The sequence below is a fragment of the Physeter macrocephalus genome, unplaced genomic scaffold, assembly GCF_002837175.3.
Source record: "Physeter macrocephalus isolate SW-GA unplaced genomic scaffold, ASM283717v5 random_69, whole genome shotgun sequence".
Lineage (NCBI taxonomy): Eukaryota > Metazoa > Chordata > Mammalia > Artiodactyla > Physeteridae > Physeter > Physeter macrocephalus.
The window spans coordinates 33,113-57,159 of record NW_021145355.1 but is presented as its reverse complement, the minus strand read 5'-3'; the positions used below and the strand labels follow the sequence as shown (position 1 = coordinate 57,159).

General features: G+C 54.9%; 1 protein-coding gene across 1 annotated transcript in view; it reads left to right on the top strand.

Moving 5' to 3' along the window:
- Positions 1-12,119: 12,119 nt before the first annotated feature.
- SCN4A (sodium voltage-gated channel alpha subunit 4) overlaps positions 12,120-24,047 on the top strand; it is a 29,772-nt gene continuing 17,844 nt past the window's right edge. Inside the window, exons 1-12 of the mRNA XM_007125939.3 lie at positions 12,120-12,786; positions 12,876-12,994; positions 13,123-13,212; positions 13,524-13,652; positions 14,152-14,243; positions 16,202-16,480; positions 17,278-17,341; positions 17,595-17,736; positions 18,529-18,738; positions 19,366-19,513; positions 21,333-21,571; positions 23,364-23,537. Of these exons, the coding sequence (XP_007126001.2) occupies positions 12,514-12,786; positions 12,876-12,994; positions 13,123-13,212; positions 13,524-13,652; positions 14,152-14,243; positions 16,202-16,480; positions 17,278-17,341; positions 17,595-17,736; positions 18,529-18,738; positions 19,366-19,513; positions 21,333-21,571; positions 23,364-23,537 (1,959 nt within the window). The 5' untranslated portion in view covers positions 12,120-12,513. The remainder of the gene's footprint in view (positions 12,787-12,875; positions 12,995-13,122; positions 13,213-13,523; positions 13,653-14,151; positions 14,244-16,201; positions 16,481-17,277; positions 17,342-17,594; positions 17,737-18,528; positions 18,739-19,365; positions 19,514-21,332; positions 21,572-23,363; positions 23,538-24,047) is intronic.

The window sequence follows — 24,047 nt, the reverse complement described above, 5'->3', positions numbered from 1 at the left end:
TGCAAGTGAAAAACCAAACCTCGACAAAGACTCTTTACCAAACTACAGGTGGGGACCTCTAGTCCCCACCACTCACAACTCCCAACACGAGGCCCCAGGAAGCCTGAGCCCTGGGCCTGCCAAGGCCTGCCAGACGCCCACCCCAGCCCATGCCTTTCAGGGACTTGGCCCAAGGACTCTGGTCTGTCCTTTGAAGAGGACAGACAGGTGAGGATCAGGCCAGCCCAGGGGGCAACTGGATGGGACCTCAACCTGGGCGTGCCCCGTGCTTGGGGAGGGCAGCCATGCCCAGCCCCGTTCCCCACTGGGCGGGCGACAGGGAGGCCGTAGTAAGAGGCACGTGGATTTGGCGTCAGAGGGCTGCATTCGAATCCTGGCTCTGCCACTTGTTAGCTGGGATGATGAACGTGAAGCACTTGGAACGGTGCCTGGCACGCGGTAAACACCAAATGAACGTACAGATGCCTGCTCTGCATCAAGAAATAACCCTTACGCCTCCACTTCTCGGGCCCACACACATCGGGATGACAGGTGAATGCACTGAGGTTTGGGGGACAGAGGAACCAACCCCCTCCCGCTCCAAATAGACTCTTTCCTGAGCTGACGCTGACTGAGGCCTGGAATTCTACAGCTTGAGATGAGATAAACTCCTTTGATTTAAGGCTCAGTCTTGGGAGGGGAAACCCACTCTCTGGCCTTTGCTTCTGGGGAGAAAAGGCTTCCAGGGCCGACTGATGAGCGGGGAGGGTTTAGCGGGAAGGGGCACGGTTCACAAAACCCAGCACAGCCCATTTGTGGGTTTTTATTTCATCAGGCCCCTAGCTGACCAGAAGCACTCTGGGTGGAGGAAAAGAGTCAGCTTTGGGAGGAGGAGGCAGGCTGGGGAAAAACTAGAGAATGTTCTTAGAGAGCCTTTGGAGATTGGCAGAGCCAGAGATGATTGAGGGGAGAGGGGCGGACAAAATACCCTGAACAGGAAGCCAACCTTGCCATACAGTAAGGGCAAAATAAATGTGGCCTCTCCGATCATTCTTTCCCCATAGGGAGGGCAAATCATCAGGCTGGTTGAATCAGGTGCCTGAAAAAGGGAGGCTTGTTTTGACCCAGTGAGCCCCACCTGGAAAATGCAGTCAGCACCAGCCCAGCCCTTGCCCAGGGTACCCCACCCCCACCCCCACCGTGTGACCCTGATGGTCTCCGGAGCTCTCAGAGTTCCTGAGTGTCCGGAGGTTTCTACACCGGGCTCCAGGCTGCCCTCCAAGACCTCTTGGAGCAGATTTCCTCTGCAGAGAGTGTTAGACCAGGAGGGGAGGGCCACCTGGGGTGACTTCCTCCAGGCCCCTGGCCTGCCAAGTCCGGGGTCCTAAGTGCTGGCAGAGAAACAACACAGCTACCCCCTTCCCATGCCTACCCTTCAGCCTGCCCCAGCTTAGAAAAAGCTGTGACTTGAGATTTACAGCTAAGGAGACATAGGGCTCCATTTTGCATTCTTGGAGCTGGGCCACAGTGGAAATGCAGGAAGTTGGGAAATAGGCCACCAGGATGTACAGTGCTGTCCTTGGCCAGGACAGAAAAAGTTTGATCTGTTTCGGTCTCTCAGAAAGTTCTGAGTCTGAGCCCTCACTGCAGGTGAAGCTTGAGGAGGGGCCTCCACTGGCTGGCTGCAGCTCTGGGTAATTTTGCTCCTAATCCACAGAGAAACAAAACAGCCTGAGCCTGGACTGCAGCTTTACCAGAGAGGAAGGGTATGCTTGGTTGGCAAGAGGGATGGTGACTGGAGCCTGAGCAAGGCCAGCAAGCTATCCACCATCTCTGCATCCTGGGGGATGTGCCCTAGAGTGAACGGGAAGGCTGTGAGGGGCAGGTCACATCCATTCTCAATCTTCTGGGAGTTTCTCACAGCAGCTTTTACATCTCAGGCTGGCGGGGCATGACTGAGGCTCCTGGGGGTCGAGGGGAGTGGGAGAGGAGGGCAGGGGAGGGTTTCAAGCCAATGCAGTGCAGCTAGGTGGGTTGAAGGACGCTCCCTGAAAGCTTGGTGTCCCAGGAAGAGAAGGTTCTAGAAGCATATAGTGGCAAGAGGTGGGGGGGGGGCGGTGTCTGTCCTGAGCCTTGTTTGGCCAATAATTTGGGACAATCTGGATCACAGACACTCAGCTGTGAGGGACTGGCCTTGAACGGAGAGGCAGAATCAAGATTCAACAAACCTTCACAAAAGACTGCAGGTGAAGAGGTGCAGTGAATGAGGGGAATTTAAGTAGAAGCAGATGGAAAATCCTACACCTGGATTTATATTAACCTTGCATCCTAGCTCTAATCATTATCAGTTCCAGGAGGGGGTTTTTTGGTTGATTCCTTTGGACTTTGTACAAAGACAATCATGTCATCTGTGAACGAAGACAATTTTATTTTTTCCTTCCCAATCTGTATACGTTTTCTTTTCTTTTTTTGTCTTATCGCATTAGCTAGGACTTCCAGTATGATATTGAAAAGGAGTGGAGAGAGGCAACATCCTTGCCTTTTTTCTGAACTTAGTAGGAAAGCTTCTAGTTTCTCTTTTTTTTTTTTTTTTGCGGTACGCGGGCCTCTCGCTGCCGTGGCCTCTCCCGCCGCGGAGCACAGGCTCCGGACGCGCAGGCTCAGCGGCCATGGCTCACGGGCCCAGCCGCGGACGAACCCACGTCCCCTACATCGGCAGGCGGACTCTCAACCACTGCGCCACCAAGGAAGCCCTATAGGATCTTTTTAAATGTTCTCTATCAGGTTGAGGAAGTTCCCCTCTATTCCTAGTTTGCTAAGAGTTTTTATCATGAATGGGTTTTTCTGCATTCATTGATATGATCATATGATTTTTCTTCAGCCTGTTAATGTGACAGATTAACATTAATTGATTTTCTAATATTGAACCTGCCTTGCATACCTGGGATAAATCCCATTTGGTTGTATAGTTCTTTTTATATACTGTTGGGTTTGATTTGCTAATATTTTGTTGAGGTCCACCTGGATTTAAAAGAGAAAAATCAATTGCACAATTATAGGACAGGGAAGATCTAATATGGCCATAGCTCATGACCAAAAGCTCCAGGGGTGACTGTAAAGTCACCTTGTAAGTGGGCTGCTGAAAAAGTAAATGCCATCTTGGGATCAATGAATTCAATGGGCGTCTGGGCCAAGGAAAAATGGCCTCTCTCTGTGGTCAGACTATATCTGGAATTGGGTGTTCCGATCTGGCAGCCTCACAGAGGGAGACAATGCAGGGCTGGACCTGCTCCAGAGAAGAGCCGCCTCACACTCCAGTGTCCTCCCCCTCGGCTCCCTGCCTGTGGACAGCTGGCCCCAGCCTGGCTCCCTGACTCCAGACGCTTCCTTTCCCACCCCTTGCCTGTAGGCCCCCAAGACTTTACCCACCACTTCCACCCAAACTTCCGTTTTGACGCAGTTTCCGATGGAACTTCTCACTTACTAAATGGGCCCTGGCACCCAGAGAGCAGGGTTTTAGTCCTGGCTCAACCTTTCATTTATCATTCTCTAAAATTATCTTATTTGCTTCCCTATTTATTATCTGCCTCCTCTCTCGGGAATGCAAGCTCAGTGAGGACAGGGACTTTGCCACTCCTGTATCCCTGGCTCCCAAAACAGAGCCTGGCATAGAACAGATGCTCAGGAGATGTTTGTTGAATGAATAAATGTGTGATCTGGGGGAGTCACTACTCTTCTCTGGGCCTCAGTTTCCCCATCCGTAAAGTGAGGGAGTTGGACTCGATCTCTCGGGTCCTTGCAACGCTAACATTCTTTTATTCTCTGTTTTTTTTATCGAAGTGTAGTTGATTTACAATGTTGTGGCAATCTCTGCTGTACAGCAAAGTGACTCAGTTATACATATATAGACATTCTTTTTTTATGTTCTTTTCCATTATGGTTTATCCCAGGAGATTGGACATAGTTCCCTGTGCTATACAGTAGGACCTTGTTGTTTATCCATTCTAAATGTAAGAGTGTGGGGACTTCCCTGGTGGTCCAGTGGGTAAGACTCCACGCTCCCAATGCAGGAGTCCCAGGTTCGATCCCTGGTTGGGAAACTAGTTCCTGCAAGCATGCTGCAACTAAGAAGCCCACATGCCGCAACTAAGAAGACTGCATGCCACAACTAAAGATCCCGCATGCAGCAACGAAGACCCGGTGCAGCCTAAATAAATTAAATTAAATTAAATTAAAATAAATGTAATAGTTTGCATCTACTAACCCCAGACTCCCAGTCCAACCCTCTCCCTCCTCCCCTCCCTCTTGGCAACCACAAGTCTGTTCTCTATGACTGTGAGTGTTTTTTAATTTTGTAGATAGGTTCATTTGTGCCATATTTTAGAGTCCACATATAAGTGATATCATACCATATTTGTCTTTCTCTTTCTGACTTACTTCACTTAGTGTGATAATCTCTAGTTGCATCCATGTTGCTGCAAATGGCATCATTTCATTCTTTTTTATGGCTGAGTAGTATTCCATTGTATATGTATACCACATCTTCTTTATCCATTCATCTGTCGATGGACATTTAGGTTGTTTCCATGTCTTGGCTATGCTGCAATGAACGTAAGGGTAAGGGTGCATGTATCAATATCTTTTTGAATTATAGTTTTGTCTGGGTGTATGCCCAGGAGTGGGATTGCTGGATCATATGGTAGTTCTATTTTTAGTTTTCTGAGGAACCTCCATACTCTTTTCCATAGTGGCTGCACCAACTTACATTCCCGCCAACAGTGTAGGAGGGTTCCCTTTTCTCCACACCCTCTCCAGCATTTGTTATTTGTATCTAACATTCTTAAATTCAGTGGGAAGAGGTTCCCTCAGGCCCTCAGCCACCACATCTCAGGAACAGGCTGGGGTGGAGGCCAGAGACTGATCTGTGGCTGGTGGAAGGAGGGGTCAAGCTGTCACGTGGCTCTCTTTACTCATGGTTGTAACTTGAGGGGCCACGTGGAGATCTGCCAGCAAGTCACCCAGCCAGTGACATGGGGCATTATCAGTGCTTGTCTCTGCCAGAAAGTCACCATGCATACACCCCAGATGTCCTTTAATTTTCCACTGGCGCCACTGCAAACGACACAGTTTGTCCCTCTATTCTAGACACATTGTAAGGGTGAGCAGGAGGCATATACATGCTGGCCAGTGTGGCCCCACCCAGGCCCACCACCCCTGGGAGGGGCTCTCCAAAGCCGCAGGATGAAATCCAGACCCCCAGACATGGTCTTCAAGGCTCTGGCCTAGCTGCCCAACCCACCTCCCCCAAAACCCCAAACAGATTCCATGCCCCCCAAAGACTGACACAGTGTAGTTCCCTATGTCCTGAATCTGCCTTTGCTCTGGCTGTTCCCTTTCCCTGGAGTGTCCTTCCTCTCCATTTCCCTGTGCTCACAACTTACTCATCCTTTGAGACCCAACTGAAAAGACATATCTTTCCTGCCCCCAGCCTGGAAATCACCACTCATCCACCTGAACTCCGATAGCACAATCAACTCCCTTCTTTGGGGAGGGCATTTCTTTTTCCTTGTACCATACATAGCTTCGTGCGCCCATGTCCACCTTCTCCCCAGCTATCAGCTCTTGGAAGGCAGGATGCCCAGCAGATGCATCTTTGTTACCTACTCAGGGCTAGCTCAGGTTCTGACTTATGAACAGAATGAATGGATGGGTGGATGGATGGATGAATGAATGAATGAATGAATGAATGGGTGAAATGTATCAGAATCCATTTTATTCCCAGAAAGATCTGTATCCAAGGCCTCATCCACTCACTGAGTGTCTGCTGTGTGCCCAGCACTGGGATTGGCCATGGTGACCTAGACAAGACATGGTTCCTGCTCTCTTGGCATTTCCGTCTGGTGGAGGAGACAGAAGAATGAATTAGGCCCATAGACAAGTGATTACAAATTATGATAAATGATGTCAAGGAAAATACAAGGGACTGTAATAGAGAGTTGAGGAGAAATCCTCTTGGAGAAGGGACATTAGAGCCTAGACCGGGGAGTAATGGTCTAGGGCATTAGAGCCTAGACCATGTGAAGAGCCGGGAGACAAGAGCTCCAGGGAGAGCAAAGGCCCAAAGGCAGGCATGAGTCTGGTGGTCAAGGAGCTGGAAGGAGGCCAGGAGGACAGATCAGCAGACAAAGGCGAAGAGGTAGATCGGGGCTGGATCACCAGGGCCTTAGATTTTATTCTAAGCGCAACAGGATGTGACTAGAGAAATTTAAGCAGGAGAAACAACATGATTCATTTCTTGTTTTTATTTTTATTTTATTTATTTATTTATTTATTTTATTTATGGCTGCATTGTGTCTTTGTTGCTGTGCACGGGTTTTCTCTAGCTATGTCGAACGGGGGCTTTTCTTGCTGTGGAGCACGGGCTCTAAGCACACGGGCTTCAGTAGTTGTGGCACACAGGCTTAGTTGCTCCATGGCATGTGGGATCTTCCCTGATCAGGGCTGGAATCCGTGTCTCCTGCATTGGCAGGTGGATTCTTAACCACTGTGCCACCAGGGCAGTCCCTAGTTTCTTGTTTTTAAAACAGCACCTGCTGCTTCCTGGGACTGGTTTGGAGAGGCCAGGGGCAAAAGCAGGTAGCTATTGTAAGAAATTGTTGTGAAATGGACCAGGGGAAAAAGGAGAGGTTAGGTATGCTTTGGAGATGGTATTAACAGAACTTTGGACAGGCTGAATGTAGAGGTAAGGGAAAAGGAGAATTCACAAAGACACCTCCTTTTTTAAAATAAATGTATTTTATTTATTTTATTTTTGGCTGCGTTGGGTCTTCGTTGCTGCGAGCGGGCTTTCTCTAATTGTGGCGAGAGGGGGCTACTTTTCGTTGCCGTGTGTGGGCTTCTCATTATGGTGGCTTCTCTTGTTGCGGAGCACGGGCTCTAGGCGTGCGGGCTTCGGTAGTTGTGGCACGTGGGCTCAGTAGTTGTGGCTCGCGGCCTCTAGAGCGCAGGCTCAGTAGTTGTGGCGCACTGGCTTAGTTGCTCCGCGGCCTGTGGGATCTGCCTGGATCAGGGCTCGAACCCGTGTCCCCTGCACTGGCAGGCGGATTCTTAACCACTGGGCCGCCAGGGAAGCCCGGCACCTCCATTTTTGACTTGAGCAAATTTGGACTTGGCTGGATGGTGGTACCATTTCCTGGGTTGAGGAAGACGGTGGGTAAGACAGTGGTATTGAGGACTGATATTGAAACTGATATCAGAAATGAGAGCGGTCTTGGGTGGACTGTGTCCTCAAGCTTCAGAGTTGGCTGTAACCCTTTATGGGAGCAGAGCCTGTTCTCCATAATAGTTGTACCAATTTACATTCCCACCAACAGTGTAGGAGGGTTCCTTTCTCTTCACACTCTCTCCAGCATTTATTATCCGTAGACTTTTTGACGATGGCCATTCTGACCAGAGTGAGGTGACACTTCTTTGTCGTTTTGGTTTGCATTTCTCTAACAATTAGCGATGTGGCACACGTTTTCATGTGCCTGTTGGCCATCTGTGTGTCTTCTTTGGAGAAATGTCTATTTAGATCTTCTGCCCATTTTTTGATTGGTTTGTTTGTTTTTTGAGAATATATTTCTTTTTTTTTAACTTTTTATTTTATATTGGAGTATAGTTGATTAACAATGTGTTAGTTTCAGGTGTACAGCAAAGTGATTCAGTTATACATATACATGTATCTATTCTTTTTCAAATCCTTTTCCTATTTAGGTTGTTACATAATATTGAGCACAGTTTCCTGTGCTATATGGCAGGTCCTTGGCAAATGTTTCATTCCAGATGCTGTCGACTGGATGCCTGTTAGCTCTCCACATGGTGGGGTCCAGTAGCCAGTTAAATATATCGGTCTGGAGTTCAGAGGAGGGGTTTAACGTACTCCTGTAACACTATTTACAGTCATAGGAATGATGCCACCCAGACCCAGACCGAGCCCCGAGATTGGGGAGAGGAAGAGAGACAAGCAAAGGACATCGAGAAGGAACAGCCGGAGAGGCAGGAGGTAAACTGTGGGTGAGCTGTCACGGAGGCTGAGAGGATAGAGCCTGTCCAGAAGGGGACTGCAGCCAGCTGGATTGAATGTTTCTATGAGGTTGAGGGAAGTGAAGACAGAAACGTGTTCAGCAGACTTGGCAGCAGGGAGGGTGCTAGTGACTTGACAGAAGCCACTTCCGTGGAGTGGGGGGAACGTACGCCAGGTTGGAATGCGTTGGAGAGGGAGCAAAGGTAAGGAAAAACAGCTGGTGTAGACACTTTCCAAGAAGTGTGTCCGTGAAGAGGAACAGAAAAATAGAGCAAGCGTGAAGGGAGGCAAGGGGCCAGGAGGGTGGTTTTTGTCACCACTGCCATTATTCTGAAGATGGGAGCACCTGGTCATAGAAGGGGAGGGGCTGGTGGTGGGAGAGAGAAAAGATAAGTAGAGAAGGAGGTCCTCGGGAAGGCGGGTGAGGTCAGGGGCCTGAGACCAAGTGGAGGTCCTGGTCTTGAGTCTTCTTTTGTTATCAGGACAGAGGAGGAAGGCGCGGGCAGTGAGGATAGTTCTGTTGGTCTGTGTGTGACGGATCCTGTTTTCTCAGTGAAGACTGAGACAGAGTCACCAGCTCGGAGCATCATGGGGAGGACTATGGGGGGTTGAGGAAAGAAGAGAACGCCTGAAATAGTTGTTCTCAAAAAGTGGAAAAGCGAGACTCACAGAGAAACCTACACTTAGAGGGCGGCACCGAGGGCAAACCCGGAGTTTATAACCACAGAGACAGTGTGAACCCAGCCAAGTCCTGCCTTGGCTGCAACAGCATCCAGCAGCTCAGGGGCTGCCTCAGGAAGAGCACAGCCAGGCCAGGCAGGCTGAGGTTTCCCCAGGTGAGGGGGGTAGAGGGAGAGAGAAGGCTGCAGCGAAGCGTATTTTCGAGGGAGGGATTATGATGATGGACCTCGTAACGGAGGCTGGAAGAGGAGGGAGGTGAAGTCTGAGGGGCTGATGGAGAGGGAGAAATCTCAGGGTCAAGGACTGAATGTAAGGAGAAGCCCAAGGATTACGCAACAGGGCCCTTGAGCTGAGCAGTCGGAGGTGGGGGAGGGGAATGTGTGAAGTGGCGATATCGGAGGAGATCCAGTTTCTGGTTATGATTTAAGTTCAGGGTGGGCTCAAAGGAGAAAGGGGCTAAGGTGGAAGGGTCCTCTCATCCATTCATTCATTTGATAACCTTTTATCCGGTGTTAGGCACACCGGTGGTACAAAGGAGCAATCCGCTCAGCCAGGGTGCCCAGGGAGGGCTTCCTGGAGGTGGTGGTTCTTGTGTAGGTTGAGTCTGGAAGGACGAATTAAAGCTCTCCGGATGCAAAGAAGGAGTGCTCCAGGAGGCAAGCAGACCATAAGCAAAGGCATGGGCTTCGGTGGGAAACAGTTTGGCCCTTTTGTGAAAATGGAGGTAGCGTGGCCAGAGGGTGTGTGTGTGTGGTGAGGTGATGGGCCACGAGGCACGGATCGGATCATGCAGGGCCTTGGGACCCATGTGGAGGAGTGTGGACACATTGTTAAGCAGTGGGAAGCCACCGAAGTGACATGATCAGATTTGTGATTTTAGAAATGGGGGTGGTGGATTGGAGGGGAGCCGAGCAGGAGGTAGGGAGGCAGATGGGAGGCTATTTGAATAGAGCAGGTGAGGGGTGATGAAGCAGCAGTAGCCTGGAGGATGGAGAGACATGTGGGTGCTGGGAAGGAGCCTCAGCGTGGCTTGGGAACTGACCAGATGTGCCACCAGGAGGCTTTCAGCCACCAGCAACCAAAACCATTGCCTCAACTGGCCTAGCCAAGGAGGGCATTTACCCACTCTCATAACAAGACATCTAGATGTGAAGTGGCTTCAGGGCTGGTGAAGAGGGTAGGGGGAGAGGAATTTACAATGAAGTGCAGATTTCAAAGGGAGAGATGAGGAGTCCATTGGAGGCCCGCTGGGGGCCAGCAGGAGGAGGTGCCAGGCTGGCTGTGCCATCTGTCGGTCCCATGCCAATGTGCCAGGCACTGGTTCAGGGGTGACCCCAAGCCCAGGCCTGTGAGGAGTCTGGTGGGGGGAGACAGACCACAGATAATCGCACAAGGAGGGCACGAATCACCATTGACCTAAGGGCTGCCAGTGTTGTGGCTGCACGTGAAGGGGGGCCGTGACTTGACCGGTCTGGAGCCGTCAGGGAGTGGGAACAGAAGCCACGGAAGGAGGTGGGGGGCGGTTATTCCCGTGGCAGAGGAGAAGGGCACGGGAGAGGCGCCTGCTGTGGAAGGCAGACAGCGCTGCAGACCCGGCCCTGGAGAAGCAGCATCTTCCAGGGGCAGGAAGGAGGAGCTCACAGAGCAGATGTAGAGAGAGTGGCCGGAGGGGGAGGCCACGCTCTTCTCCTGAGAAGAGAGGCCGTGGCCGTGAGATGCTCGAGGGAGGGTCAGCTGCACAGAAACCACTGGGTCTGACTGATCGGGGCCTCTGGTGCCTCTGGTGAGCGCAGTTTCCATGGGTGCTGGGGCCCGAGCCAGACTGCTCATCTCTGGTTATCTGTGCTTCCACTCGGGCACCTGCGAGGGAGAGAGGGGGCAGCATCAGGACAGAGGATTGTTGCCAAGCGGGGCAAGTGAACTGGGAGGGTGCCGAGTGGCCGTGGCCCCGCCAGGGCCGTCTGGCACGTCAGTGTCTTCTGTTTGGGCGTGTACGGGAGGCCAGTGATGGGGAAGAAGTAGCAAAGGTATGTGGCACGTGGTAGGCGCAACTGTGAGGTCAGCGTGAGGGGTGGCTTCAGGCTGGGCGTGCGCGCTCGTGTGTCTGCGCTCGTGTGTACGCGTGTGTGTTCGTGCACACACACCCCCACGCACACGATGGGGCCAATGAGCAGCTGAGGGACGGACGGAGTCAGCAGGAATGAGCAGAGTCATCGCCGTGGAAACACGACTCCCCGGGTGACGGACGGAGCAGCTGGGCAGCCAGGCAGGGGGCGTGGCCAGCTCTGCCCAATGGCTCCGGCCACTCCCTGGGCCGCCCTCCCCACCTGTTGACCAAGTCTGAGGAAGTGCCTGCACCGGCCAGGGCAGGCACACTGCTCAGACTTCTGGGCCCGCTGTGACAGGGTTACCCTCCGGTGTAGCCCTGGGTGTCTCTGGGGGCTCTGTCTGAGGCCCTTTGGTGGAGGGGTGGTTCCGGGGCATCTGTCCATGCAGGCCTAGTGATGGCTGTGTGTGACCAGCCTGCTGTGGTGTCCCTGTGCCTGCCTGCTGATGTGGGTCATTCCCCAGGGCCTTTGCAATAAGTGACCTACCACCTTGCTTCCACAGGGAACAGGCTCAGGAGGGCTGCGCAGCTCTCACAGGCCTCTGCAGCTCCTGGTGGGGACCCCTCTCTCAGCCCAGTTCATACGGGGACCACCAGCCAAAAGTAGTCCCTGGGAGCTCTAGCCCTGCCCCCACCATTGAAACTGTCCATCTCCTTGTCTCCAGGACCTTTCCTGTGTGTCCTTCTCTTCCACGTTAGCATCTTTGGGCTCTCCTGACATGGCGCCCCCCACACACACACACCCTGCATTTTCCCACTCCAGCTGCCCCTGTTAGGTCCCATGTGTCCTGGGGGAGGGAGCTGGTGGGATCCTTGGCAGTGCCCGGGAACCTTCCTTCTTCCCTCTCCCCGCCCAACATCACACCTCCCCAAAGCTCAGGACAGGGCGCTCCACATTCCCACATCTTCCTTTTCTCTTCCCTCCAGGCCAGATATGGTGAGTACAGGCAGGTGTACCACATTCTTCTTTCTCCTGCCCCTGGCAGACATTACTAATCAATCACAGCAGTCTTTTTGCACTGAGTCTGGCTGCAATCTTTTTTTTTTTTTCAGGCTGCAATCTTGATAGTCTTTGCCCACATCTCCAAGCAGCCAATAGCAGCTGATCCAAGTCAGCCCTCAAGATGTAATCCGTTTGCCATTCCTGCTTTAGGCTGACCCTATCAGGCCCCTCACCTCGGCCCATCCTCAATCCACCCTCACATTTCACATCTGATTCCTTTCTGCCTCACTGCTGGATAGGGGTCACATGGGCATAGCCAGCTGTGGTTTTCTCTGTCCCCATAGGCTGAAGCCACACAGTGCCCAGAACTTGGGCCCAGGAGGCGGTTGAAGGCACTGGGGCATTGGCCCCAAGTCTCGAAAGCAGAAGAGGATCTGGTTGGTTTGCTGTCAGTCCAGAGGGCAGCCAAGCCCTTGCTGGGGAGAGTGTGGTGCGGGGCTTGGGGGTGATGCTCTTGTGTCCAGCACCTGTGCAGCAGCACCTGGGCCCTGCAGGCACATCTCCCAGCCCCAAAAGGGCCTGCACGCCGACCTCCCCGCCCTGGCCCCTGGTCAGGCAGGAGGTGAGTAGCGGACAGCAGGCCCAGGGCGGGGTGGCCGCCCAGCAGCCCGGGGGCTGCACGCTGCAGCTGTCCCGGCTGCCTGCCGCCCTGCTGGCCCCTGAGCCCAGGATGCGAGGATGGCCAACTCATCTCTGCCCACGGTGGTGCCTCTGGGCCCTGAGAGCCTGCGCCCCTTCACCCGGGAGTCCCAGGCAGCCATAGAACGGCGGGTGATGGAGGAGGAGGCCCGGCAGCAGCGGAACAAGCAGATGGAGATTGAGGAGCCCGAACAGAGGCCGTGCAGTGACCTGGAGGCTGGCAAGAACCTGCCCCGTATCTATGGGGACCCCCCACCGGAGGTCATTGGCATCCCCCTGGAGGACCTGGATCCCTACTACAGTGACAAGAAGGTCCGGGCCTGGGAGGCTTCCCTCCACCTGTCTGTCCATTGTCAAGCTGTCTGCCTGTCCCAGGCCTCACAGCTCTCTCCCTGCCGCAGACCTTCATCGTGCTCAACAAGGGCAAGGCCATCTTCCGCTTCTCTGCCACACCTGCTCTCTACATGCTGAGCCCCTTTAGCACCCTCAGACGCTACGCCATCAAGGTGCTCATCCACTCATATCCTGCCCGAGTGGGGCGAGCTCAGGGGCGGGGAAAGGCAGGGAGGGGTCGGGGATGGGCAGGAGGCCCTCTTTCCACCTCCCTTCCCCACCTGCTCCCTCACCTTCCTTGACTCTCCCCGCAACGCTGTTCAGCATGTTCATCATGATCACCATCTTGACCAACTGCGTGTTCATGACCATGGGCGACCCGCCTTCCTGGTCCAAGCATGTGGAGTAAGTCTCCCCCTCCCCCGGTCCCCCGGTCCCCCGGTCCCCGGTGTCTGCCCGTCCCAGGTGTGCACTCTGAGGAGGCCCAGAGTGAAACTGCCCTTGTCTTCCAGGGAGACAAACACTGTCACTGCCACCCCCATCAACAAACACCTGAAGTCCCTGGAATGGCACACACTGTCACTCTCACCAATGTCCTCAGCCCCTGGGTGGCATATGTCATTTCTGTGCCCTCCTTCCCAGGAGGTCCATCACTGCCACCCACACCCCGGCCCAGGCGTGACATGGCTGGCCCTGGCCGGCCCTCTCCCTGCCAGGTACACCTTCACAGGGATCTACACCTTTGAGTCCCTCATCAAGATCCTGGCTCGAGGCTTTTGCATCGAAGACTTCACATTCCTCCGGGACCCCTGGAACTGGCTGGACTTCAGCGTCATCATGATGGCGTGAGCAGGGCCCCCGAGGGCATCCTGAGGCTCATGAGGGGGAGGGGAGGGGGCCAGGCCTCAGAGAGGGCAGCCGAGTGGGCCAGCCCTCAGAGGGTGGACTGCAGGGCTGTGGGTCCAGCTTGCAGATAGCGGGCTGCACAATTCTAGGAGCTGCCATTCCCGGGGTCTGCCTGGGAGCCTGTCCCGGTACCCCTACACATAGCACATGTGACCACACACAGCAGCCCTGAGCCCTAGTCCCACGGGCCCCCACCCGGGGGAGCTGGGCTACCCTTGCTAACCCCACTCCTCAGCAGAGCTCCTGCACTGTCTTCCCCACCTCTCAGGCCCCGATAGGAAACTTGCTGTGCCTGACATGTTCCCCCGCATCTCCACGGTAACCCCAACTACAAGGATTCCTTGGGAATCCTCATTCTGGGCCTGGAGAACCTGTGACTTCTGCCCTACCGCCCACTCCCGGCTCTGACACAGCCCTCGCCCCAACCTCCCCACCCAGGTACCTGACGGAGTTTGTGGACTTGGGCAACATCTCAGCCCTGAGAACCTTCCGGGTGCTGCGGGCCCTGAAAACCATCACAGTCATCCCAGGTACTGGGGAGGAGCAGGGACCCTCTGCCCAGGCCGTCAGGCCTCCCCCCTCACCCAGGCCTGGAACCAGGCACTCAAGTTCTATGACTCAGGGTCACAACCCTCCCAGGTGGTGTAGGACCCACACCAAAGCCTGGACACAGAGGGGCCCCTGTGGCCAGAGAGGAGAAGGGGCCCTAGGTGGGAGGATGGGTTTTGAGAGGCAGCATAGCAAGGTGGTTAGAGCACAGATTCTGGAGCCAGACTGCCTGGGTTCAATTCCCACCTCCACCACTTCCTAAGTTTGAAGCCACTTTGGGTAAGTGGCTTCCCTGTCTGCCTCAATTTCCGTATCCGTGAAATGTGGATAATAACAGTACCACTCATCCGGTTGTTATGAGAATTCAAAGCCTTGATAGCAATAAGGTGCTTAGAACAATGCCTGGCACAGGGTATGTGTGTTCAATAAAATAAGCAGACTGGGCGGAGCAGAGACCTCCACCTGAGAGAGACACAGAGAATCAGTGATGGCAAGTCCCAGCCCTGTGGGCTCAATAATGAACACGCCACATACCCACTGAGCAATCAGGCCAGGGCAGTTCCAAAGTAATGCATCAAGGAGCATGAAGTAACTAGAATCTGGATCATCCGAACCCTCAAAAAAGCAAGTGGAGAAACTGGAGAAGGTTCATTAAAGGAGAGAAAGATGATCCGAAAAGGCATGGAGAACAGACTCTGGGAGGAGGGGAAATTGTGAAGTCTTAGTGCTAGAAAATACCTTAGTTCTCCTCTAGTCCAAAGCCCTCGTGAATTGCAGTTGAGGAAGGAGGGACCCCGGGAGGGAAGAGCTTACTGAAGGCCACATGGCACGTTGGTCCCTGAGTCAAGGCCACAATACCTTCCCTCGGTGCCATGCTTCCAGCATCCTCAGAGCTCAGAGGGTTTTTATAAGGAGGCTGCTGAGCATCTGTTTTCATACCAAGATAAGAAAAAGAAATAAACTAATATTGAAGCAAGAGACACACTGATTAGGCCCAAGGAAGAAGTTATGGTTCTTCTATAAACGGTGGAATCTGAGCCTGGAATTCCATACGATTTGGCTATGCCTTTGCCCATCCAGAGGAGTGGAATGCAATATTGCAAAGTCAGCCTAGAGCTTCTCAGAGTGAACCCTGCTGTTCCTTGGGTGTTAACAGGCACTGAAAGAGAAAGGGGGCTTCCCTGGTGGCGCAGTGGTTGAGAATCCACCTGCCAATGCAGGGGACACAGGTTCGAGCCCCGGTCCGGGAGGATCCCACATGCCACAGAGCAACTAAGCCCGTGAGCCACAACTACTGAGCCCGCACGCCTAGAGCCCGTGCTCTGCAACAAGAGAAGCCACCACAGTGAGAAGCCCACAAGCCCCCACGCGCAGCAACGAAGACCCAACGAAGCCAAAAATAAATAAATTTATTAAAGAAAAAAAGAGAGAAAGGGTTCTGTGTCAAATAAGGTGAAACGTGGCATTAAAGTTTTCGTTTCTGTAGGACTTTTCTGAGCCTTTGATAGGCTAATCTACACAAGGACCCTCCAAGAGGGTGCTACAGAGCTCAGCCTTCCCCCAACATGATTGAACCCCTTTTGTTGAGGGCACGGCTTGCGAGATGAGCGTTCTAAGGAACGCACTTTGGGAGTGCTGACTTAGCGACATTTATTAAGCCCCACTGTGTGGCTGGGTGCTGCCCTCTGAGCCGGGCAACACACTGTGAAGTCTTCATAGTCTCTGCTTCCAGTGGCTGAGACTCGGGGGCCTTTCAAGGCTCCAGATGGAGGTTGTAACCTGAGAAGGATGGGGCTAATTTGGGAAGGCTTCTGGCAAGCAGTGCCCCAAGTAAGTCAAGGCTTGAAGGAGATGGAGTAGGCAGAGGCTCGGAGGGGCTAAGTCGGTGAGTTACCCCCTGCCCCGCCCAGCCCCAAGCTCTCACCCTCTCTGTGATCAGGGCTGAAGACCATTGTAGGAGCCCTGATCCAGTCGGTGAAAAAGCTGTCAGATGTGATGATCCTCACCGTCTTCTGCCTGAGTGTCTTTGCCCTGGTGGGGCTGCAGCTCTTCATGGGAAACCTGCGGCAGAAGTGTGTGCGCTGGCCCCCTCCCTTCAATGACACCAACACCACGTGGTACGGCAATGACACCTGGTACGGCAATGACACCTGGAACAGCCAGGAGAGCTGGGCCAGCAACTCTACCTTTGACTGGGATGCCTACATCAATGACGAAGGTAAGAACGGAGGGTCGGGAGGCCAGTGGGGTCTTTCCCAGCCCCGATGGTAGCCCCTTGTGAGACAAAGAGCATGGAGAAGAGCTGAGTAGAAATCCATCACTTACCAGCTGGGGTAACCTCTGACAAGTCACTTCATCTCCCCCTCCCTCAGAATCTTTACCTATAAGATGGAGACAGCGATACCTTTCTCAAAGGGTTTGTGTGACAGCAAATGCCAAATTGCTTTGAGAATCCTAAAGCTTTTGCTATAAAAGGCAGCAGTCCATAGTCCCTAACCTACGTACTCCTTGTGCTCCATCACACCACATGCTCACACCCTGGCAGGGCCACCACCAGGACCCCGCATCCTATTCACGTACCCAGACTTCATAGGCTCACACGCACAAGACAACATTCTCATAAAGCCATTGTTACTTCACACTGTGCCTTCTGGCAGCTGAGAAAATGGTACCCCTTCTTCAACCTGGCATCCTGGATTCTAGCCGCATCCCCCCTTCAGTTGAGGGTCCTGCACAGGCACGTGGTAGCCCCATCCACACCCATGCATGTCCCCCACCCCGTATCCCTCTGTGCCCCTGCTGCACCCCACACTAGGCACTGAGCTGACAGCAAAATGTATCTAGTCAGAGACCTTGGAACTTGGAGCTGCCCTTAAAGGAGAGGGAAGGGGCACCCAGAGAGCATCCATTTGGTGCGTGTGGTCCACACAGATGTGTCCACAGGTGCACAGTGGGTACTGTGCCCACAGTGTCCGTGTGGTGACGTGTTTCCTTTGTGGCCTCTGACTCCCAAAGGGAACTTCTATTTCCTGGAAGGCTCCAATGACGCCCTGCTCTGTGGGAACAGCAGCGACGCTGGGTGAGTGACACTGGCAGGGAGGGGTGGCGGTGGAGGGCAGGTGTCCCAGGGTTGTCAGAAGATGGGGGATGATTAGGGATGAGGACCTGGGGTGGATGGAAACGTAAAGAAAATTCTTTGGCATGGGGGGAACACTTTCCATTTTTCGGGATGCGGACAAGACGGAAGGATATTTTTCTCTTGGGATCCCCCCATCCATCTCCCGGCTGGAGCTCTCCTTTCTCCCTAAAACCAGCCCCCATCCTATCCCCAGGCGCTGCCCTGAGGGTTACGAGTGCATCAAGGCCGGGCGGAACCCCAACTATGGCTACACCAGCTATGACACCTTCAGCTGGGCCTTCCTGGCTCTCTTCCGCCTCATGACACAGGATTATTGGGAGAACCTCTTCCAGCTGGTACCGCAGCCCCCCGCCCTGCCCCTCAGCCCCACGGCTACCTCTCCATCTCCACAGCCTCCTCCGAGCGTGGTGGGGCCCCTAACAAGGCTGTCCCCTCCATGGTACCCCCTAAGTGCCCCTACATATGGGTTCTCAGAGCCCTCTGATGCTAGGTACCTGTCCAGATCTGAGCCCCAGCCCTTTCTTCCTTTTCCTCATTTGCCTTAAGAGCTGGGATCTGAGCCGGGCACAGACTCCCAGGCCTCACAGTAACCAGTAGGGCAGCTTAGACTCCAACTCTGCCCATACACGATTATTTACCTTCCACTGTTTGCAGGTGGGCAGGTTGGGTCTGGAGCAACAGTGCCTTCTGGTTCTTGGTGATGTTTCTAACATGATGATGTTAATAATAATATTTAGTAATAATAATAATAATAATAGCTACTATTTGCTGAGCTCTTACTAGATGCCAGACACCACGGGAAAGCTAGGATCCAAGCTGATCCCAAAGCCCATGTTCACCCATTTTTATCCTGGTTCTCTGATCTCAAGATGTCTGGCTGAGGTCCTCAGGGCTTTCTGAGCCAGGAGACCAGGAAGGGCTGGGTCCTGAGTATATATTTTGAAGCACCCCAGAATGTGGCTTAGCCTGCCAAGGGTGGCCATACCTTTCCTCAAAAGCCCTCAAACTGCCTGGCTCCGTGAAGGACCCTCTCTATTTACCTATCTGGGCAATGGATGTATGGAGACGGGTGTGGGTGAAAGCAGGCGGGTGCCATGTGACGCTTTCTCTCCCTCCCCCACTCCCAGACCCTTCGAGCAGCCGGCAAGACCTACATGATCTTCTTCGTGGTCATCATTTTCCTGGGCTCCTTCTACCTCATCAACCTGATCCTGGCGGTGGTGGCCATGGCATACGCTGAGCAGAACGAGGCCACCTTGGCCGAGAATCAGGAGAAAGAAGAGGAGTTTCAGCAGATGCTGGAGAAATTCAAAAAGCAGCAGGAAGAGCTGGGGAAGGTCTGGGCTCAGGGAGAGGAGGCCGAGGATCCAGGGATCTCCCTGCCCCTCAGTCTGGGTGCTCCTGGGCAGGCTGAGGGGGGTCGGGGGAGGCATGGGGTGGGGCCTGCGAGGCAGAGGACGGGAAGCAGAGGCCCAGGCTGGAGCTTTGGTGGGGTGGGAGGCATCCAAGCAGTAGAAAGGGTATTTCTCAGCCCCGTGCCTCAGTTTCCCCATATATAACAAGCAATCTGGAGTAGTTAAACCTGACGTAGCCTTCCAGCTCAAATTCCTATGGTTTTCTGATTCTTTATGGGCAGCATACGGGTCCAGGCTGAGGGAGAGGTGGGTCCTGATGAGGCCCCAGGGAGCAGCTGTACATTTACCCATCATCTCAGGAAGTGCAGGGTCAATCAAGGCTTCAGAGAGTGAAGGGTCTTCAGGATGTGTGTCCTCAGTCACTTTGGTCCCTACCCTGTCACCCCACCACCACCGAGGTTGCCACCCCTGCCCGCAGTAAGCTGGGGGTGCAGGCCAAAAAGAGGGGCCCCCAGCCTGAAAGACTCAGGAAGAAGCTCTGAGAGTCCATTAGTCCATCCCCATGGCTCAGCGATGGACTTTATGTCCATCACCCCTGCTGGTCCACAGGCCAAGGCTGCTCAGGCTCTGGAAGGTAGGGAGGCAGACGAGGACCCAGCCCATGGCAAAGACTGCAACGGCAGCCTAGACGCGGGGGAGAAGGGGCCCCCAAGACCCAGCTGCAGCGCAGACAGCGGCATCTCAGATGCTTTGGAAGGTGAGTGCCTGGTATCCGCATACCCACCCTACTCTGCCTGTCCTGCCCGTCAGGCCACTTGGGCTCCCGGGGTGGGGGCCAGGAGGGCCTGGCTGGGCCCAGCTTCAGGACAGTAACTTAATATTGGCATCGAAGAAATGGCCGTGATAAATATAGTCCTGGCTCACCCTGGCCCACTTCTGGCTGCAAGGCCAGGCTGTGGCGGGAACTGGGGGCTTCCGGGAGGCCTTGGGGGCTGCCAAGGCAATGGGGAAGGATAGGATAATAATACTTACCAGGAAGGCCCAATGTTCCGGAAACTGGAGAACCTGTTCCTCAAATATCTTCTCGGTAAAAGTTAAACATCAAAGGTCACTCTGCCCAGATAGAGTCACAGACTCCCCCAAATCCCTGTGCTGCCCCCCAGGCCTCAGTGGGAGACTAGGATAAGGTAACGAGGAGAGGGTGGATAGACATACAGACATATGGGTGGATGGATGGATGGATGGGTGGGCTGAAAGATTAATGAATGGGAAGAGACTTGGGTGTGTGGATGGCTGAGAGGGAGGGAGGAGGAGGAAAGGGGGAAGCCGGGGAGGGAAGATGCAAGGAAATCTGACATAGAAGGGATCGGGTCCCCTCCCCAGGTGTCTCGCCTTGTGCCAGGAAGGACTTGGAGGACTTTGCAAACCTCTAGAGGGCCCCATCCCAGCTGACCTTGTGTGCCGGGCATCCAGGTGTCTGTGTGCCCTGCCAGAGAATGCCCCAGGGAACGCTGGGCAGGGCTGGCCGAGGAGGTCACTCAACGCTGTCCTTGCTGGGACTGTGGTGGGAAGTTTGGGGCCTCAGACACGGTTTGGGGCACCTGCAGTAGCACCCGGGTTGGGGGTAGGGCTGCTGCTGCCAGAGCAGAATCTGCAGCCTTTGAGAGGTCTGGTTTACTAATTCCTGGATGGGGGTGCGGCTCAGCTGCCCCCAGCCTCTGGGTGTCCCAAGCATGCACTCAAACCCAGGTGTCTATGGGGCTGCCCCCGGCTCCAGTCCTCTTTCCTCATCTATGACGTGGGGGCACTAATATACTTACCTCACCCATTTCCGGTGGTAATTAAATGAGAGCACGCCCAGGCTGAGAACCCCATGGGCAGCAGAGGCCTGGAAGACCAGGAGGAGAAGCAGCGTCACCCATGGGCCTTACGGAGCCCCAGGGGTTTAGAGCTGGAGTGGCAAGAACAGGGGATGTTTCCAGAAAGCTACCATGGTGGGAAAGGAAGGACTGGCTGGGAACAGTCTGGAGGGGCCAGCATGCTGACAGTAGGAGGGAGAGCCCTCGGGGGGAACCATGGTTTGCTCCTGAGTGGTGCTGGCCAGCAGCAGGTGGAACTGGGACCCAGCCCCCTGCAGTGGCCTTCCGCCTCTCCCTGGGGGCCCTCGGGCCCCTCCCCAGCCGAGATCGCAGCCCTGGGCCAGAGGCAGAGGATGGGAGTCACCCATCGCGTTGGGGGGTGGGGAGCTCCAGGAAGGCGGAGCTGAAGTAGACCACTGGGAGAGGAGTTTGGGGTAAGGCTGCTGAGGGTGCGGCTTTTTGAGGCTCAGCTAAGGGACAGCGCGTTGGGGGGCGGGGCACTGAGGGGTGGGGCCATGTGGGCGGTGTCTAGAGGGATGGATCTTGAGGGTGACCCAATGAGAGGCGGGGCTTGGAATAGGCCTCCCTCGGGGGGCGGGGCTTGAGGTGTGACGCTCTAGGGGGCGGGGCTTGGAGGGTGGAACCAAAGATCTAGGTGGAGGAAGGAGCACGTGAGGGGGGATCCTCATCAGGTATCTGTTTCCATCCTACTCCCAGAGCTGGAAGAGGCCCACCAGAAGTGCCCACCATGGTGGTACAAGTGTTCCCAGAAAGTGCTCATATGGAACTGCTGCACCCCGTGGTTGAAGTTCAAGAATATCATCCACTTGATCGTCATGGACCCCTTCGTGGACCTGGGCATCACCATCTGCATTGTGCTCAACACCCTCTTCATGGCCATGGAGCACTACCCCATGACGGAGCAATTTGACAGAGTGCTCAACGTGGGCAACCTGGTAGGCAGCAGACGAGGGAGAGGCCGTCCTTCCTGTGCAGGACAGGAGAGGGGCCACAGGGCCCGACGGGTTGTGTGAAAATAGGGGGCACGATTAGGGGGCATAAGGGGACAGGCTGGGGTTATTTTCCCAGCATACGGGTATATGGGGGCACGAGTCGATGTACCAGGGATGTACGTGGGGTGATCCATGGGATGTGGAATTTGGGTTTCAGGGTACTTAGGGGCAGATAGAATGGGGATGAGGTGCTTGACCTCTTATGATCAGGATTTCAGGAGCTTTGGGGGTCCAGGCCATGCCCTGGAGGCAAAGATGGGGGAGTGAGAGCATAGAGGTATGGGGGGTTGGATGGCAAGTCTCTCCACTTTCAGAGGTCGTCGTGGGCCTAAGAGGGACCAAGGGACCTGCAAGTGGGGGCGTAGAGCCATGGGCACCCAGGCTCAAGAGGCCCCAGCTCACCCTGGAGGCCCCAGGGCATAGCCCCCCAGCCCTGAGCCCCCTGCCCGCTGCCATTTCTCCGGCATGGCCAGGCCAGCTCCCCTCTCCAGCCCTTTCTACTCTGCTGTTGTTGACACACACTGATCTGCCTGCTTATCCCTGCCCATTAGGAGCATTATCACCTCGTTGCCAGCCCCTGTGGAGCCTGACAAAGGGAAAAAGCTGCCTCCTTCTCCAGCCCAGCCCCACCCTTCCCAATCGCCTTTGCAATCTTTCCAGGATGGCGAATGAGCAAGATGCTCCCCCTCCCCTGAGGGCGCGGGGAGCCCAGGAAGAGTCAGATCTGGGGCCTGGGGCAGGACGAGGACTGGGTGGGCGGCACAGGAATCAGACCCTGGACTCCCCAGCCCGCTGAGGCAGGCACGTCCACCCCACGGGGATGCCCGAGGCGGCCATGGCCAGGCCGGGCTGGAGGAGCAAGGGTGTGCTCTGGACCCACGGTGCAGCTGCTGGGGTGCGTGCGATGGGCCCGGCCCGCCGCCTGCCCACCCCCTGCCCACACTCTGCTGCTGTCTGGGCACCTGCTACGGCCAGGGACAGCTCCTGGGCGGGGCTCAGCATGTGCCCGGGCAGGCTGCGGACCCAGGGCAGCTGGTGCCCGGCAGGAGGGGGGCCGTGCCCAGGGAGCTTTTAGAAGTTCTGCAGCTCTCAGACGAGTCCAGGGCTCCGGGGGCTCAGCTCTGGCTTCTCACTGATCCTCCGCTTCATCCTCTTTTGGGCCCTGCCTCAGACTTCCGAAGCCACCAAGATTTTCTGGGTCCTGGGACCCCAGCCAACCAGGCTAGAGAGGCTGTAGGGTGTAGGGACAGGAGACTGAACTAAGCACCCCAAGACCTGGATTGAGACATGCTTCTGTATGGGCAGCGTGACCGACAGCTTGCTGCTGACCTCTCCGAGCCTCAGTTTCTCAGTTCTGGGATGAGCGTGACCATCCCTCCCAACTGCACAGAGGCTGGGATACCGATAAGGCCATGGTGTGAACCACAGCATGCTCTATGCGTGTTGAATATTATTCTGATCGGGCTGAGGCCCCAGGAAGTCACCTGACAGGCCGGCAGTCACAAGGCCAGGAGTGGACGGGCCCCGATCTCTGAGTGGTTCCCGCTCTGCCCTGTGGCATGCTCGTTCCGCTCCTCGCTCACTCACACACACCTGTGGGCCGTGGGTACCGCTGCCTGCGCCCCCAGGGCTCTGTCACCCTCCCCTCGAGCCCTGGAGGCGGGAGTGGGGTGGGAGTCTCCCGAGGTCCCGTGCCCCTGAGGCTCTGTGACGGGGGCTGCACCCCACCCTGCAGGTCTTCACGGGCATCTTCACAGCAGAGATGGTGCTGAAGCTCATCGCCCTGGACCCCTATGAGTACTTCCGGCAGGGCTGGAACATCTTCGACAGTATCATCGTCACCCTCAGCCTGGTGGAACTGGGCCTGGCCAACGTGCAAGGGCTGTCGGTGCTCCGCTCCTTCCGTCTGGTGCGTGGGGCCCTGGCACCCGGGCTGGGGAAGGGTGTGGTGAGGATGCCCGGAGGAAGGGGGCAGAAACCGCCAAGAAGCCAGAGGGCTGGAAGTGAGGCCCCCTCCGCCCTTTGGTCACCACTCTGCCTCTTAGAACCTTTCTTACTGGAAAAAAGGAGAAAGGTGCCCTCCCCCTTATCACACAGAGCTGCTGGGGGACCAAAATGACAGCCCAGGAGCTGACATTTAGGCTTGACTCCTAAGTGACCTTGGGTGGCAGTGGGGTGGGGACTTCACCCATATCGCAGAGCTGAAAGCTGAGGCTCAGGAAGCTCATCAGTAGTGGAATTGGGACTCCGAATTAGCATCCCTTCCACTACCCCGTAGGGACCTCTCATGCATCCACAAAAGTACAGAGAAGGTAAGATACACCTCTGTGTACCTTTCACCCAGCTCCAACAGCTGTCAACATTCTATAGTTCTTGTTTTATCTGTCCCCCCAGTTTTTCTGTGGGGAGTATCTTAAAG